This window comes from Oryza brachyantha, chromosome 4, assembly GCF_000231095.2.
Source record: "Oryza brachyantha chromosome 4, ObraRS2, whole genome shotgun sequence".
Classification (NCBI taxonomy): Eukaryota; Viridiplantae; Streptophyta; class Magnoliopsida; order Poales; family Poaceae; genus Oryza; species Oryza brachyantha.
Window position 1 is genome coordinate 9,551,841 of NC_023166.2, and position 16,749 is coordinate 9,568,589.

General features: G+C 43.9%; 2 protein-coding genes across 4 annotated transcripts; one reads left to right on the forward strand and one right to left on the reverse strand.

Annotated features, from left to right (window-relative positions):
• On the forward strand, positions 1-6,980 carry LOC102703488 (acetyl-coenzyme A synthetase, chloroplastic/glyoxysomal-like). Its single transcript, XM_040522969.1, has 18 exons — positions 1-577; positions 928-1,074; positions 1,173-1,328; positions 1,688-1,810; positions 1,891-2,059; positions 2,509-2,591; positions 2,740-2,841; positions 3,133-3,221; positions 3,337-3,427; positions 3,559-3,672; positions 4,614-4,690; positions 4,770-4,848; positions 4,945-5,013; positions 5,126-5,301; positions 5,400-5,456; positions 5,547-5,637; positions 5,751-5,849; positions 6,483-6,980. The coding sequence occupies exons 1-18, from the start codon at positions 215-217 to the stop codon at positions 6,666-6,668; spliced, it is 2,271 nt and encodes a 756-aa protein (XP_040378903.1). The 5' UTR covers positions 1-214; the 3' UTR covers positions 6,669-6,980.
• Positions 6,981-7,247: 267 nt separating this feature from the next.
• On the reverse strand, positions 7,248-16,644 carry LOC102719760 (heparan-alpha-glucosaminide N-acetyltransferase). Of its 3 annotated transcripts, none has more exons than XM_006652180.3 (12): positions 16,147-16,644; positions 9,652-9,789; positions 9,466-9,547; positions 9,306-9,382; positions 9,097-9,203; positions 8,779-8,890; positions 8,566-8,682; positions 8,389-8,480; positions 8,219-8,285; positions 8,033-8,111; positions 7,717-7,952; positions 7,248-7,581 (listed from the first exon to the last, which is right to left on the reverse strand). In XM_006652180.3, exons 1-12 carry the CDS (start codon positions 16,405-16,407, stop codon positions 7,555-7,557), a joined length of 1,395 nt encoding a protein of 464 aa, XP_006652243.2. In that variant the 5' UTR covers positions 16,408-16,644; the 3' UTR covers positions 7,248-7,554. The 3 variants fall into 3 exon arrangements, with proteins under 3 accessions (XP_006652243.2, XP_040378904.1, XP_040378905.1); XM_040522970.1 differs by lacking the exon at positions 16,147-16,644 and adding an exon at positions 10,831-10,902; XM_040522971.1 differs by lacking the exon at positions 16,147-16,644 and adding an exon at positions 10,236-10,362.
• Between the last annotated feature and the right edge of the window lie 105 nt (positions 16,645-16,749).

A 16,749-nucleotide genomic window follows, 5' to 3' on the forward strand; every position in this document is an offset into this window, starting at 1 on the left:
GGCGCGCGAGCGTCTAGCAGCAACGGAGTACTTCGTAAATAGTAGCAGCAGCTGGTAGAGCATTAGTCTGAGCAAAGACGAGGAGAAGAAACCCAAGAGGCCTTCTTCGTTTTCCCGCAATCCACCACCCGCCTGATTTGCCTCCTCCACCAGCCGAAGGCAAAGTCAGAGAGGAGTTTGTTGGAGGGGAGGGGGGAGGTGAGCCGTGGCCGTCATGGCCCAGCTGCATATATACGCCACCGCCACCACCTGCCGCGGCTGCGCACGCGCCCGCGCTGTGATCCCGCTTCCCGCCGCTCCGGCTCCGCTGCAGCGCTTCCCCTCCCCGTCGTCGTCCTCGTCCTCGTCGTCTTCTTGGGCGATGTCCGTGTCGTCGCCGCCGCTGCTCCGGCGAGGGTGGGCCATGGGCGCGAGCGATCATGTCGCGGTGGCGGCGAGCAGTAACGGCAAGCCGAGGCCGAGGAGGCCCGCCGCCGCCGCCGTGCTGGGCGAGCCGCTGGCGGCGTCCGAGGAGCACGGCCTCGTCCACCCCAGCGCGGACTTCGCCTCCCAGGCCCTCGTCTCCTCCACGCAGCAGGTGATCACCCGCCCGTCACACACCAGCACCCCCACGCCTCTCCTTTTCTACTGCTTTCCCGATTTCCAAGCTGCCGTCAGTTCACTCCCCCCCCCCCCCCCCCCCCCCCCACGCAACTGGCGGCGCCATCGCGCGTTCAAAGGCCGTACCTTCAATTTGAGGCGCTCAGCGATTCACCATTCATCCATCGCTGGCCGCGGGATTCAGATAAGGCAGACAGCGACGGCCGGGGTTAAAATTCCCTGCTTTTTTTCTCTCTTGCAACATTTGGTCACTGTGAATTTGTCGATCGATTTGGTTCTTGGTTTGTGATGAGCGATCCGGTTGTCTTTGCCATGGCTGCCGATCAGTACCAAGAAATGTACCGGCGTTCGATCGACGATCCGGCCGGGTTCTGGTCGGAGATCGCGGAGGCGTTCTACTGGAAGCACAAGTGGAACCCCGACGAGGTCTGCGCCGAGAATCTGGATGTGACCAAGGGGCCGATCAAGATCGAAGTAAGCTGCATAGCTTTCTCCCTTCCGAGTTCAGAGTGATGAACAATTTGACCGAATTTGATGATGGTCACGAATAACCTGAGATTTTTTTTCTACAGTGGTTCAAAGGAGGCAGGACCAACATATGCTACAATGCCGTGGACCGCAACGTGGAGGCCGGCGACGGCGAGAAGATAGCGATGTACTGGGAGGGGAACGAGCCCGGTGACGACGGCAAGCTCACCTACTCTGAGCTCCTGGACAAGGTTTGCCAGGTAAAATCACACGGCTCCTACATGCATACGCCGAAACATTCGCACGTCATGCGTCCGTGGCGCGTACGAAGTGCGGTCTATTTTGGCCTGCTGTGACCGCTAATTTAGGTGTTGTACTATGTTATCTACTGTTAGTACAGTTTATTTAGACAGTTTATTTTTAATTAAATAGATCTGATTTATTTATACTATCACATTAACTACTGGTGGTAGAATATTTTTTTACCGGTAGTAAATATTTAAATCTACTGTTAGGATTATTCTACCGATGGTAATACTAGTAGCATGCTACTACGAGTATAGAACACCGTAATCAAGCTCGTGCTAATTTGTTGTGCGATTGGTATGATCTATGGCAGCTGTCCAATTACTTGAAGAGCGTCGGTGTTGGGAAGGGTGATGCTGTGGTGATCTACCTGCCGATGTTGATGGAGCTTCCCATCGCAATGCTTGCGTGTGCTCGGATTGGCGCTGTCCACTCGGTAATTGTCACGAAACTCTAAGCTGATAATTGCTTTGATAGATCATAGATCATGTTATGAAGCTGAAATTTTGTGTTCAGGTTGTGTTTGCTGGTTTCTCTGCCGATGCGCTGGCGCAGAGAATCGTCGACTGCAAACCAAAGGTTGTGATTACGTGCAACGCGGTGAAGAGGGGAAAGAAGCTCATACCTCTCAAAGATATAGTAGATGTGGCTCTGGCTGACAGTGTGAAGAATGGAGTTGATGTAGGTATGCATTAGAATCTGACTTCTGTGAGTTGTCACTGCCTGAGGGCCCCATCGTTTGCCCTACAACGAACATGCCGCTACCAAAATTTGAATTCTAAAACAGAATTGGCTTTGGATTCTTTTCATTGTAGTTTCTTTTCGGTGCTGACTTTTAAGTCACTGTAAACACAAATCATATTTTTTTTATTGCTAATACCCCATTTACCGTAAAAGTTTTTTTATCACCCTTTAGAAGGCAACTGAAAGTATGACCTTTTCTGATTTTGTAAAATTTGATATCTTTAGGTACTTTCTCAAGTATCGTAAAATTTGTCTTGATGTATTATTTGTGGTTGGCTAACCAATGACCCTAAAACAACCACTTCTGATAACACGCTGTGAATCTCTATGTAATTGTGGATACAGTTCTTATCGAGTTTTCTCATGGTGAAATTTTCTTGTGGTGAGTAGGCATTTCTTTGACATACGAAAATCAATCAGCCATGAAGAAAGAAGACACAAAATGGACGTCGGGCAGGGATGTTTGGTGGCAGGTACGCCCAAAACAACCAAGCATCACATCATATGAACAGAACATCTGCAAAACTGCTCTGTTATTTGGAAGCCATTTATAGTCTTCCACTTCATGTTATATCACTAGAATTTTGGATTTCTGACTATATAATTATGTCTTTGCCCCAGGATGCCGTGCCCAATTTTCCAACCAAATGTGATGTGGAATGGGTTGATGCAGAGGATCCACTGTTCCTTCTATATACAAGTGGCAGCACTGGAAAGCCAAAGGTAACCTAAATCATTTTTTTTTAGATAATGGATAACCCTGCCTTGACTTCAAAAGAAGCTACAGCCAATTATTACACATTTTATAATGGTTTGTTAGCTGAGCAATTTTATCTTTAAGACAAGAGTAGAAGGTAATATATTTTTAATGTAAAATTTGTTACTTCCAGTTACTTTGTACCTTGAGATACCAAATTTTTTAAGTATAAATTTTGTATCTAGAGTTACTTTTTTCAAAGCCGGTAAAATTATCCTACGCTATGGACAAAGATTAACATCATGTGAAGTTTGCAGGGTGTACTGCATACAACGGGGGGCTATATGGTGTACTCTGCAACAACATTTAAGCACGCATTTGATTACAAGCCATCAGATATATACTGGTAAGATCCTAGTTTTTTAGATGTTCTGGTAGTATAAACTTGTTCCTAATGTTACAGGAAATTATGTGCAAAGTGGATTAATTCTTACTTGATTTTCCTGTTTAACTTCCATCAGGTGCACTGCTGACTGTGGGTGGATTACTGGGCATAGTTATGTGGCATATGGTCCTCTCCTGAATGGAGCCACAGTTCTTGTTTACGAAGGGGTAATTTCATAAATATGTTTAATTGATATTATGCCCAGAATCATGACAGATGGCTATTTTGTGCTTTCTGGACTAGTTTTAGCTCTGCTGTGTTTGTAATTTCCATTATCTTTTTCTGATGCTACTTGTAGGCTCCAAACTATCCTGATCCTGGTCGTTGTTGGGACATTGTTGACAAATACGGGGTGACGATATTTTATACTGCACCGACGCTTATTCGTGCACTCATGCGTGATGGTACCGAGGTACACTGCTTGTTTCTTGTCTTATCACTGCCCGTAACTGAGCTATCCAACAATGATTTATGTAATACTATGAACTTCTGATAATATTATAAAGAAAGGAGAATTTTATGATTTTCAGAAAGTACCTCTAAGATATTGAATATTTAGTGTAAAATTTTGATACAATAAAGTATACAGTAAAGAGCTTTACTCCCATCCTTCCTTTTGTACTGCGAGGTACTAGTATCGTGAGGTACTAAAATTTTCACTCGTGCTATTCACCTCACAATCAAGTTGATACTAAAATCCTGACTATTAGGGATGATAGATCAAACGGTCACGATTGTACCAGCTTGATCGTGGGATGGATAGCACGAGTGAGGATGTTAATACCTCGAGATACTGGTATCTCGCAGTACAAAAGAAAGGGTGAAAATAAAACTCATATAGTAAATAGAGGTACCAAAGCATTACACTAAAAATACCTAGAGATAACAAAGTGTTACACTAGAAAAGTACCTCCAATATATTCTCAAGCATGATAAAGTTGTCCAAAACAGTTTGACGATACACCTGGAGCCTAGTTGTTTTTCAAAGAAAAAAATCAAACAAATATTGAACCAAATAACAGTTTATAAAAATACTTCTACAAAAACACTTCTTCCAGAGTGGAATTTATCACTCAATTTTTTTTCCTTTTTTACTTATGCTTATAATCCAAAATTTGAATTTTTTAACCTAAAATTTAGAGTAGACTTTGCAGTTTTCTCACCAAAATTTATTTTCCAGTATTGGCTTATAAATTGCTAAGAATACGTATATAAAAGTTCTATTCACGTATTATTTTTCGTTTGCAAATATGTCGTTTGGTTTTTTCCATTAAAAAGTCAATCAGTCTTGTTTGCTTTATTCGGTGCTATGTTCGTGATGAGTACCCATTATGATTTCTGATGTATTTGCAGTATGTTACTCGGTATTCTCGTAAATCTCTCCGAGTTCTAGGAAGTGTGGGCGAACCAATCAATCCCACTGCTTGGAGGTTTGTGATGATTCCTGGATCTAAAATTCTAGGAAAATGTACAAAGAAAAGATCTTACGTGTATTTCCGTTCATTTCAGATGGTTTTATAATGTTGTTGGTGACTCAAGATGCCCAATATCAGACACTTGGTGGCAGACTGAGACTGGTGGCTTTATGGTAATTGTGTTATTTAATGGCAAGTTTCAGATATTCTAAAGTGAGTTCCACCTTATGTTATGTATCAAATTAAACTTCAATGTTTATTTCTGTCAGATCACTCCTTTACCTGGCGCCTGGCCTCTGAAACCCGGATCAGCAACATTTCCTTTCTTTGGTGTACAGGTATACAAGGACTGGCTTTTGGTCTACATTTTATAATTGAAATAAATTTGTCATTATGTTATTTGCATCACCTACTTATGCTGTCTGTACCTACTGTGTACATGATTAACAGCCAGTCATTGTAGACGAGAAAGGGCAGGAAATGGAAGGAGAATGCAGTGGATATCTTTGCATAAAGAAGTCATGGCCCGGGGCTTTCCGGACACTTTATGGAGACAAGGACAGATATGAAACCACATACTTCAAGCCATTTGCTGGCTATTATTTCTCTGGTGATGGTTGCAGCAGGTAACTCAATCAAATATAGTTCTTCAGTTAATGCAATAAACAGCTTTACAGGGTTACTGGATATGCTTACATATGAGCAAATGTAATTTGAATGCCAGGGACAAAGACGGATACCATTTTTTGACTGGACGTGTTGACGATGTTATCAATGTCAGGTAATTTAGCTACTTACTTAATTCATCCTTATTCTTGATTTGAATTCAAACTTTGAGTACCTGACCCTTCTGTGAAAAATAAAATCATAGCGGCCACCGGATTGGGACGGCGGAGGTTGAGTCTGCTCTGGTTTCACATCCAAAATGCGCTGAGGCCGCTGTTGTTGGAATTGACCATGAGGTTCACCCCTATACCTGCATTTTGCTCCTTGTTTGGCTGCATTTGTTGACCACCTCCCTCCCTTAGTTTCATCAAAGTCCAGGTCTTAATTAAATCAGCAATGCCCGTTTCAGGTTAAAGGCCAGGGAATTTACGCTTTTGTGACGCTGGTGGATGGCGTTCCTTACAGCGATGAGCTACGGAAAAGCCTTGTTATGACCGTTCGCAGCCAGGTATTTTTCTCCACAGTTATACTGACACAGTGTTATTATTCTCATGGTCCTGGGGAGGTTTCGTCCATGGGTGCATGCTCAGTGCTGCGTGGCATCTACCGTACTTTCTTAGACTATTAATACATCTGTGGGTGTTGTAATGGTAATGGGAAAGACCCATATAATTAAGGATAGGCTAGAACGATAGAGTAATTTTATCATCCTTAAGAAAATGAAAAGGTACCAGGAGGTATTATTGTTTTCTACGTAAAATATAAGAGTAATTTTACAGTCCTTAAGAAGGTATCATGAGGTACCAAAATTTTAGTGTAAAATTTAATACCTCCTAAAAGTAATTTTATAGTCCCTAAGAAGGTACTAAGAGATATCAAAATTTTACACTATGATACCTTCTCAAGGATAGTAAAATTGCTCAAAATGTAATAGCTTTACATAGAAAACAGTGATACTTCGTAATAGCTTCTCAAGGATTAGAAAAATGCTCAGAACAATAGATTATGGATCTTGTCATGGTTGCGCACATGGCATGGAAGGAGAGAATGGGAAGATGACAATTCCGCTTTTATAACACGAGAGATGATGGATAGAAATCCGTATACTGATCTTTTTTTTCTTCTTTTTGACCTGTGGCAGATTGGGGCGTTCGCGGCGCCGGACAAGATCCACTGGGCGCCCGGGTTGCCGAAGACGAGGAGCGGCAAGATCATGCGGAGGATCCTGCGGAAGATCGCGTCCAGGCAGCTGGACGAGCTCGGCGACACCAGCACGCTCGCCGACCCCGCCGTCGTCGACCAGCTCATCGCGCTCGGCGATAGCTAGCGTCGTCGATCGATCGCGCGCGACTCCCATTTTTTTCTCACAGTTAAGCAGAACTGCATTTATATTCCGCCGAAGAATATGAATGATTTATACTCCACCGAAGAATTCTTTTGGTGTGTCTAGGAGAAAAAAATGATTTTTTTATGTGATTCCGTGATCACTATGTGTGTCGCATCACAGATGAGAGAAGAACTGGTACAATATAAAACAGTGGGTATAGCTGTATGCATTTGATATAATGTACAAATCAGTAATTACAGGCCTTGGCTTGAACGCAGACGACCTGACATGTCCAGTATGTTAATGGGCCAACTGGAATTTGTGATGATGGCTCACCAGGTGATCGGCCCGAATTTTCAGTGACTGAAACGTGGCAGCCCACAAGTAATGTTGGGACAGTTAACTATTTGTCACTTTTAATAGATGATAATAGATTTGTCACTCGCTGTCTATGATATGTAAATCCTTATATGTCTATGACATGTGGATACAGCGACAAATCTGTTATCACCACTTGTAAGAGTAGCAAAAGGTTAATTATTCCATAAGCGGGCACATCAACTCATGCAAGCATTTGGATGTGAGTGAACAGTGCCATGGCAATGAATTTATCCGAACTGATAGTCGCATTATAGTCATTATGCAGTTATTCACGTTTGGGCTGTGAGGCTGATATTTCTTCTGCGCTATATATTCCTTTACGATCGTGTTGTCATGGTGTACACAGGGCTCGTTTACCATATACAGAGCTCTCTCTCAGAAAGAACGAGTCTGTGCAACGACTAGGCCTGTAGCAAAACCAGGCCTGCACACGCCTCGTTGTCTCTGTCCAAATAGTGTCCTAAATACATCTCTATACGTGCCGTCTAGCTGCTGCATCCGTAGTTCATGCTCCAACTCCAATTAACCTCAACTGCAAAAAAAAAGAAAAAGAAAAAAAGAGCCAGACAGGTAGCCGTGTTAGAAAAAAGGTGTTACCTTTTTCAGTGAAATATAGCTGAAAATTGAAAAGAGATGTTGTTCATCGTCATTGATGCAAAAATATTACGAGGTTGTTCTTGGGCTCTCTCCAGTAGAACCCGTGGATGAAGATGGGCAGGATGTTGCAGGCGACCAGGACGTAGATCATGAGCGCGTGCGTCCCCATCCACTCCATGACGGCGGTCGGCCGCCGGTGGCCGTACATGTCGACCAGCGCGTATATTCCGGCGAAAAGGAGCCCCGCGGCGCCGGCGGTGGCCAGAGCGTAGCTCACGGTGTACAGTGGCTTGTTCATACGCATTCCTGGAATGGTTATTCAGTCAGTGCAAACGTTCTTGATGATTGTATAGGAATGAAATGTTGGAAGTTTGTGAGATATTTACCGAAGAAGTCCAATGAGAATGCAAGGATTAGCATGCTGAAGGAAGGGGTTAGCCATTTCATGATTCTCTCCTTGTGTTTCTGCACAGCAGTTCAGTAGGGATGGGAGAAAGATTCAGAATGTTTTCAGTCATTTGTTTGCAAGATCAAATGCTCACCAAGCTGGCACAGCGATCAAGATACTGTACCTGGAAATGTACAATTACGTGCCCATACTGCAGACCAATCAAGCAGGTGACAATAGCCATCACAGAACTGGCATGAAAGTTAAGAACAGTCAGAATCTGCCATTGTTTGCAAAGGACATTGCACCATTGTAGCCTGAAAGATTGAATTATGATGGGCAGAGTCCAGTGACCTGAGAAGTCCTTCAGGATCAAAGGGGGCCTGACACCATGAGGGGGCATCAGGACGAAGTGGTCCATTTTGTGGTGAATTTACACTGCATTGCTGTCAAAGAAGAGGACAGATGTTATAGACCAAAATTTGGGCATAGGAAGAGGCACATATTCAAGATTTTGCTCTTCATTAGTACCTTAGATCGAGCGTAAACTGGTCGACCATAGAGATGTTGGATGCCCAAGATTTTGCGGTCGATCATGCCAACTGCATTGCAACCTGGTCCAGTATCGCCTCTTACACCGCATTTCACCTGATAAATATTTTGAATTTAAAATTTTTCAGTTCCCATCCATGTAGCAGTAGTACGGAGCTTCTTATAGTACAATGAAAAAGTGGAGCCACATACCGAGAAAGATTTCTCCGTGGAACCAGGAACAGATATTTGATATTCCCAGTCAGGAACGTAGGTACCATATAAGAAAGCCATGTATACGATCGTCACAATCAAGCCAATGAACCTACCAAAACAATATTTCCAGAGTTAAAAAAAACAACTAAATTCTCGTGCTGTTTCTAAGATCTATTTCATGCAGATAAAATTCAACTGAAGTCATCAGACCACTTAAATAAATTCAATTGTCCCATTGTGCAGTCATATAATGTTTATTACTATCATCAACATGAGGAACAATAGCGACGGAATGATTTTGGTTTTTATACTCACAATTGATAACGGTTTCTCTTCAGCAGATCAAATCCAGAATCTATATCATCATCTCCCTTGAGCCAAATTTCGCATAGTGCTGTCACAATGTAAGCTATTGCAATTCTCTGCGACCAAGGAGATACGGCATTATATACTCAAACTATAAATTTAATTTTGTTTCATGATGGAAAAATATATTATAATATAAGATGATGCATCCAATATACCTGCAGTATTCCCATCAAACGTATTTTTTGCATATCAACTCCAAAAGTTAGACTGCGAACACCATGAAAAAATCCACCTGCATAATGTAAAGCATGATAAATTAAAAATATATATATCTCACAATTTACCTAGTAGCTTTCATGAATTCCTAATTGATACCTTGAAGAACAAGACCAACAAAAAACAGCTTCAGTGCACGGAGAATTGCCTTTCTAGTTGCCTCCAATTTGTTTGGTACTCTCTGCACAAATGTGACGCAATTAGGTTTGAGATAATGTCACCTGGTAAGGTGTTAGTTTCAGAAAGGAAGTTAAATATCACGATCTTTGCTTTGTCAGCCTGTACCTTGTACGCTAGAGCTAGAGCGACTCCAACAATGAAAAGGAAAAAAGGCATGACGAAATCAGCTACGGTTACACCGTCCCATGGCGAGTGATTAATTACTGGGAGAAACGCTCCAGCATCATCCACGAGGATCATAAGCTGCAGGAATGAAAGCAACAGTTAATCCTACTTATTTAAAAATCTATCTTTCAGGCATTATTGTCATGCAAAAGAACATCAGATTAAATGGTGCTGGCAGCCTGGCGCAATCATTTTTGACTTCAGTATATACAAAGCTTTACAACTGTACGAAAGATCATAGTGACAATAACTTTATGAGCAGCGGAAAATTTTGCTCCAAGTCACCCGTATTTCCAATGGATTACATCTGCAATCTTCTTTCAGAAAAACAAAAAAGTATCTGCAAATCACTGAGATGCTGCAATAATAAATCTGGCAATAACCCACTTGTTAGCTCAAACTGCTACAAACTAGTAGATCTGATTATGCTACTCCTATAAAAGAACAAACAATACCGAATAACCAGATATGACTCCACTGTCAATCTAAATCATGTACTATAATATCGTTTCTTGCACTATTACCATTCTAAATTATTGCCGATCGGACAAAAAACACTCACGGCCATGGAAATATCTTAGGGAACAAAAGGGAGAATACGATGCTAGCAACTTCTCACAAAATATGGGTTTCTTTCTGGCATCAGATTCCATCTCAGTACATTTCACCTCGAAAGCCAAATATTCTAAGTAATCAACCGGGAGCAGAAGAACTTCCCCCATGAAAAGCCTACCGGCATTTCGGGCATAAAGGATGCACGCACAGTAGCCATTGCCCCTCGGCAACATCAACCGGACACCTGAATTCCTTGCCGTTGGTTTTTGTTCTCTGGCCAGGCGACCAAGAACATACAATGATGGAAGGAGCAGGAAGCAAGCACCGACTATTGGAAGTTACTTAAGATATTTGCAAATTGCAGGAGTGCAAACCAGGATTTGATCACAAAATGGTCCATCCTATAAGAGTTTCCAGTTGATCCATCCTTCCATATATCTATAGTGACAAATGCCAAACAAAATACAGTAGCAAACCCATTGAATTCGCATCTACTCATACTAGGTAGTAAGAGCAGTAGGTGGAGAGATGAATCACCAAAGGTTTACGGTGACGGGAACCTACCGTTGCCATGGCCATGTACCGTGTGGCCTCGCCTCATAACACTCATCAACACGGTACATGGCCTGTCACCTTTCACCTAGTGGTGAAAGAGTGAACGAAATATCTTAGTGGGGCCCAGGCACTGCGTATGTTAACCAAATAACCTCCTCTCATTGGTTATGTGTCGCTGTGATCCGTCCAACAATTAAGCTAAGCTCCGATCCTAATGAGCTTTGCATGCTTTGATTAAGCAGGTAGGCCATTGGCAAGTAATTAAGTTGGCCTCATGGCTAGCTTTGGAGAGAATGGACTTTGCATTGCTGGATATTCCCGGACAAGCTAAGGTGTGGTTGGTTGCAGATCGGCTAGAGCTTAGCTAAAGGCCAGCCTGATCACATGGAGGTCTATGTGTGTAAATTGTGTATACGTGTGGTACTCTTCACGTAGTACATGGCTATCATTTTCAGACACACTGGACAGGATTGTTCCAGGAGGAATTGGTACACACACGTCTTAGTTGGGGCGTAAACATCTCATGAACTAGGGACCAGCTACTGCTGCTACTACTGCTACAAGAGGCAGATCTTAGCTCCTTTAAAGATTGACATCCATTCTGTGCCGTCGTGCTCCATCCATTCCATCATATGCTAGCTAGCTATCAGGCTTATCAGTTACTTTTCTGTGTCTGTCGTTCATCGCTTTTGCAACAGGACGCCCTATCTACTAACTGTTTAAGGGCTTGTTTGGATTCAAGGACTTTTAAGTAGTCCCTGAACTTTTTCCGCTGCTGCATGCTCGGCGGGCGGTGAATGCCGAGCAGCTTTGTGCGGTGAATGACGTGGGCGGGGGAGGTGCCGGTGGGCGGCCGAGCGAAGAGGACCGATCGACGGGGAGACCGAGCGTGGGGAGAAGAGGGGAGCGAGGAGGAGGCGGCCGGCGGGCGAGCGGGGCCGGCGGCGCTGGATCTCCTCGGCAATGGTGTGCGGGCGGGCGGGTGCCGAGAGGGGATTTTTTTGGGGGGGGGGGGCGTGCTACTGCGGAGAGAGAGGGGTAAGGTGAGGAAAGAGGAGAAAAGACCCCTAAAAATTCCTCCCCACGATCTATTGATTTTAGAGGGACTGCTCTAAAAAAGTTTCTCATGTTTGGATGAGGAGGGAGTCCCGGGGACTTTTTTAGATCTAAATAGGGTCTAAATATTTCATGTTTAGGGATGCCCTTTTTCTGCCCTCTCGGCAAGAGTCCATGGCATGACATCAGAAAGGTTGCTCACCTTTCTTGCTGATCTAAAATAAAAAGGCTTTTCAAGGTTCAGACTCAGTGGATCTTGACTCTGCATCCTTTCCTCGGTAGGTCATCCTCGAGTACTCAAAATGCCGGAGATCATATCAAAAAAAATTTAAAAGAACTTCCATGGCGGTCGTCACGTCTAACCCTGCTAACGGGTTGGATGGAAATGGGTTAAATAGGTTGATTTTAATTTGGATTGTGTTTGGTTGAGTGCAAATGGATTGTAACTTCAAATGGTCTGGATTGGAATGGTCTGGACTGAATTTGGTTAGGTTATTTTAGGTTCTAAATGGATTTAACCCGTGGAGGGTAAATGGATCCTTTAATTGGATAGCTAATGGATAAGATAATAGACATACGTGGGGCCCACATGTAGAAATCGACCAAAATCTACATAAAGTTGCTTTTATACATAACAGATCATCCCACTAAATTTCAGTCAAATTTGATAAACTTTTATAGTGTAAACGCGGGTTTTAAAATTTTAGGTCCGAGTTTATACATATCAAATAGTACATCCATTTTGTAAGAATAGGTTGAATCCATTTTAACCAAATGGGTTGGTGTGGATTGGGCTAAAATCAAAGTTGGTTTGGTTTGGATTGGATTCCAATGAAGAACAATTGGTGTGGATTAGTTTGGTAGACTAATTAGCAAAGAAATAGATTGAAGCGGATTTAAATTGGATTACAATCCACTGTCATGTCAGGCTTAGTCACGTCCACTGGTCAGTCGTGTGGTTGTACCGTGTTTGTCTGAAGTCGACATTGCACTCGTTTTCGGCTAGAAGCTTATCGGCTGACCACAACGTGGCTAGGACTAGCGGACAACCGAATTAAGCAGCTAAAGAGAGAAAGACATCAGCGGTGATTGTTTGGTTTTTTTAATGAAAAAAAGTTAAAAGATATATTTATAAACCAAAAATAATTTATAAATATAAATTTTATATACGTATTTATAGTGATTAAAACTCAACACTGAAAAATAAGTTTCAATAAAAAAAAAATCTAGAATCATCGTTAAAAACTAAAATTTTGGTTTTATATAATTAAAAACGAGCGCGACTATTGGTGGGGTCACGGTCAGGGATGACGCGACCTTGGATGGAAAGAACACGGAGAACCGCCGGAAACAAGTAGGGCAGGGGCGATCTACATGGCAGGGACGGCCGGATCGGACAGTACATGAGGGCAGGCATGTGATTCGTGTGCGTCGTCGCCGTCTCGGTGTTTGTGTTGGTGTGAGGCGGATCGACGAACTGTACGCCGGCCGGCCACGCAAGGGCGTGACAAGCTCGCGGAGAAAACCGCACACGGAGAGAGAAAAAAAGAGCGCGAGATGACGTGATGCGGCACAGTAGCAGTGGAAAGTAGCGAGGGAAAAGGGCATTCATCGTTTCATAGATTATTTGAAAAAAATATAACTTATAGATAAAATTAAGTATTTTTATAGAAAAATAAAATATGATGAAAGACATAAAATTAAATTTAAATTTAAATTTTAGTTTATAAGTCTAGGCGAAGAGCCGAGAGAGTGTGTTACGTGAACCAGGTGCGCCGGTGAGAGGGGTGTGATTGGCAGTGGGCACCACCGACCGACCGCGCGCGGTGGCGGTGGTAAAGCAGAGAGCAGAAACAGGAGGCTCGAGGAGACGGACGGGACGAGATCGGCGGCCGTGGCGTGGGTCGGTGGCGCGGCGCGGCGCGGCGCGAGAAGGGCACATGGCCGAAAAGGCGCCGGTCGTCGGTACGGGCTTTGTATTGACACGGGGAGGCCATCGATTCCGCGCTGCTGCTGCTGCTCCTGCTAAATTGGACTTCGGACGGCCAGCTGATCAACGCTCTTTGAATCTTCTTCTTGTTCCTTTTTCTTCTGTCGCTCGGCTCGTCGCCGGTGGGTGTCCGGAAAATCAGTGTGCCTCCTCTGGTTCTTGGGTGGGTGCCCGTGGAGAGGAGATGGCTCCGTGCAAGGAAGGAGTGAAATCTAGGACGAGGTGGGGGCATTCGGAAATCCACAAGCTTTATGCATTGGAGTGATTGAGTCAACGGGATTCGACTCTATGTTGTTGAGCAGTTGAGCCTAGATACGGGCTAATGTGAGTACCGCTAACTTAGTGAGGCTGATTTCCTATCGACTATGCATTCTGGAATAGCTTGCTAATTAGTATTAATCTTGAATTTTAGAGCTGAACTACTAATAAAATGTAAAATTGGGGGCCCAAAATGTGTAATATGTCATATACTCCCTCAGGCTACATAATACTTGTCGTTTGGGATAAAAACAAATGTCTCTAAAAAACAATTTTAATCACTGCTTTCTATTACAATTTTTTAAAGATTAATCTATGCAACCAAGCTCCATGTCTCTTACCGTATGTATTTAAAAGTTATCTTTAGACAAAGTTTGACATTAAATAATCCAAAACAATAAATATTATGGAATCAAAGAGAATATTTATTATTTCAAGTTTATAAAGTGTTGATTCTAAAACTAAAAGAATCCATGGAAGCAAAAACTAAATAGTTATGATATTTTCATGGCACAAATTTAACACTTACGATTTCTAATATGACCATCAGGCATGATAGTATAACCTACCTAGCTAGTGGAGCAATGGTCAGACCTAATATGGCTTGAGGATAGACACGGGCGGCCCCAGGGCACTCTAATTTACTAAATAATATAAGTTCATCTTAAAAAATAAAACTTAATCTATTTAAGTTAAACTAAAGCCAAATAAACTAAATTACTCACAAGGCTAATCCATGTCCACCCTCAGTATGGGAACATTCCCAAAGTACCCAATCAGTGCATAAGTTATACCTTCAACCTTTTAATTATGTCTACCTCTAATATGAGTCCTTGAATCAAAATTTTGGTTATAATAGCTTGTGTTCCTCATTAAAGGAGAATATATTTCTATGTTCACAAGTTCTACTGATTATTTGCTTGCTCAGGCTGTTAGGCTGCAACAGACTGTACGTGGTATCCTTTTCTTAGTGCCAATTGTAGAGGGTGCATGCGCTGATCTACTTATCTAAATATATTTACAGGTGAGCTAGAGTTGACATTAAGTTCTTATCTATCAAACAAATGAAGGTATGAAAGCAACAGAAACTGAATACTAGTTTACACGAAATCTGCCCGTGCAGTTCGAGTCCAACAGCTGAAGAAAGTCCGTACGATGGTAGGCAGGGAACCTTTTCCTGTTGTGAACTGGGGGCCACGAGCACCGACGACGGTTCTAACCCCGTTTCAGGAGCCATCACTCATTCACTCTTCAGAATCTGACAGAGTGACAGGCCAGGCCGGTTATTGTTAATTCACGTCACTTCTAAATAACCATATCTTCCGTTCCGTAGCATCAGGATGTGCCGTGCCAAATTGATGATCCATGCTTCCACAGCTAGCTCAGCATGAGAAAATTGCTGTAATGGCTACAGTTGCTGATCTTGCTATCGACATGAGCAGACAGGAAGGCTGAGTGAAACAGAGGGCGTTTCGCCGTTTGGAGAAGAACTGATTTAAGATAAGCAGTGGCTAGAGAATACTGGTGTTGTGTGTGTGTGTGGGGGGGGGGGGGGGGGCATCGCTGGATGCGCTAAATATTCCCTGATAAAGCTAAAGTTTGAGCTGTTGGGTTAGTTTAAGCAGCTCTGCTATCTTTTGGTGACTCTGGTTCAAGTACAAACAAAAAGGGAAAGGGGGAGGGAATGGAAGAAAGTGTAGTAGCAGCTGCTACTAGGCAGTGCCATGCATCATGAGTCATGGAGCTTGCATAGTTGTATGGTTGGCACCATGGCCACCACATGATCGGTACACATGCAGCAAGCACAGAGACCCACTCAGCAAGCAATTCGATCTGGTAGGTTGTTTGTCATGTCGTAATTTAAACAGAGCAATCAAAGAAATCAAGCAAGAAATGAAGCCAAAAAAATCGCAGCAATGGAAGTAGAGAAATCATTTAAGAAGAGAATAATCAGAGCAAACGGCGAAAACAAGACTTTTTTTTTTGAACCAACCGAAAAAAAGAGAGATTTTTGCACGTACCAGCACGGTGATCCCTCGGAACACGTCGAGCGAGACGAGCCGCTGCCGGGGCGGCGCAGGAGACGGAAGCGGCGGCGAGGGTTGCGCGAGGCCGGCGCTGCCCTTGGGGCATACGGCGGCGCACCGGGCGGCCTCCAGATCCAACGCGCGCCCAGCCGCGTCGTCGGTCCTGACGAGCTCGTAGGAGGCACCCATGGCGTCCGCCGCCGCCGCCCTCTTCCTCCCCTCCGCCGCGCCCGCATTGCCCACCGCGTTGCCCATCGCCCCAAACCCTCCTCCCTCCCGGCGCGCAACAGGAAACGGCCGCGCGGCGCAGTAACCGCAGCGGCAACAAGCGCGTGATCTCGCGCCGATGCCGCACGCGAGTCGCCCGCACCGCAACCGCTCTCTCCTCGCGACTTCTTCCCGTTCTCCCAAGGAAAACGCAACCCACGGCCGCCGCCGCCGCCGCCTCGCACCTGATCGATCGAACACTCGGTGCGCGCCGCGCGACTCGAGAGCTTCGCAGCAGACGAGGCAGAGAAGGGGGGGGGGGGGGGGTATATGTAAGTTTAACGCGCAGTGACGCCTTTTCGGCTTCGAGTTTTTCTCTCTCCCTACCGT

Coding starts and splice junctions, on each gene's coding strand:
- LOC102703488 (XM_040522969.1), top strand. CDS start 215: ATGGCCCAGCTGCATATATACGCCACCGCCACCACCTGCCGCGGCTGC. Junction 1,075..1,172: donor AGGGGCCGATCAAGATCGAA/GTAAGCTGCATA, acceptor TTTTTTCTACAG/TGGTTCAAAGGAGGCAGGAC. Junction 1,329..1,687: donor TCCTGGACAAGGTTTGCCAG/GTAAAATCACAC, acceptor GATCTATGGCAG/CTGTCCAATTACTTGAAGAG.
- LOC102719760 (XM_006652180.3), bottom strand. CDS start 16,407: ATGGGCAACGCGGTGGGCAATGCGGGCGCGGCGGAGGGGAGGAAGAGG. Junction 9,548..9,651: donor CTCTAGCTCTAGCGTACAAG/GTACAGGCTGAC, acceptor ACATTTGTGCAG/AGAGTACCAAACAAATTGGA. Junction 7,582..7,716: donor GAGAGCCCAAGAACAACCTC/GTAATATTTTTG, acceptor TTTTTTTTGCAG/TTGAGGTTAATTGGAGTTGG.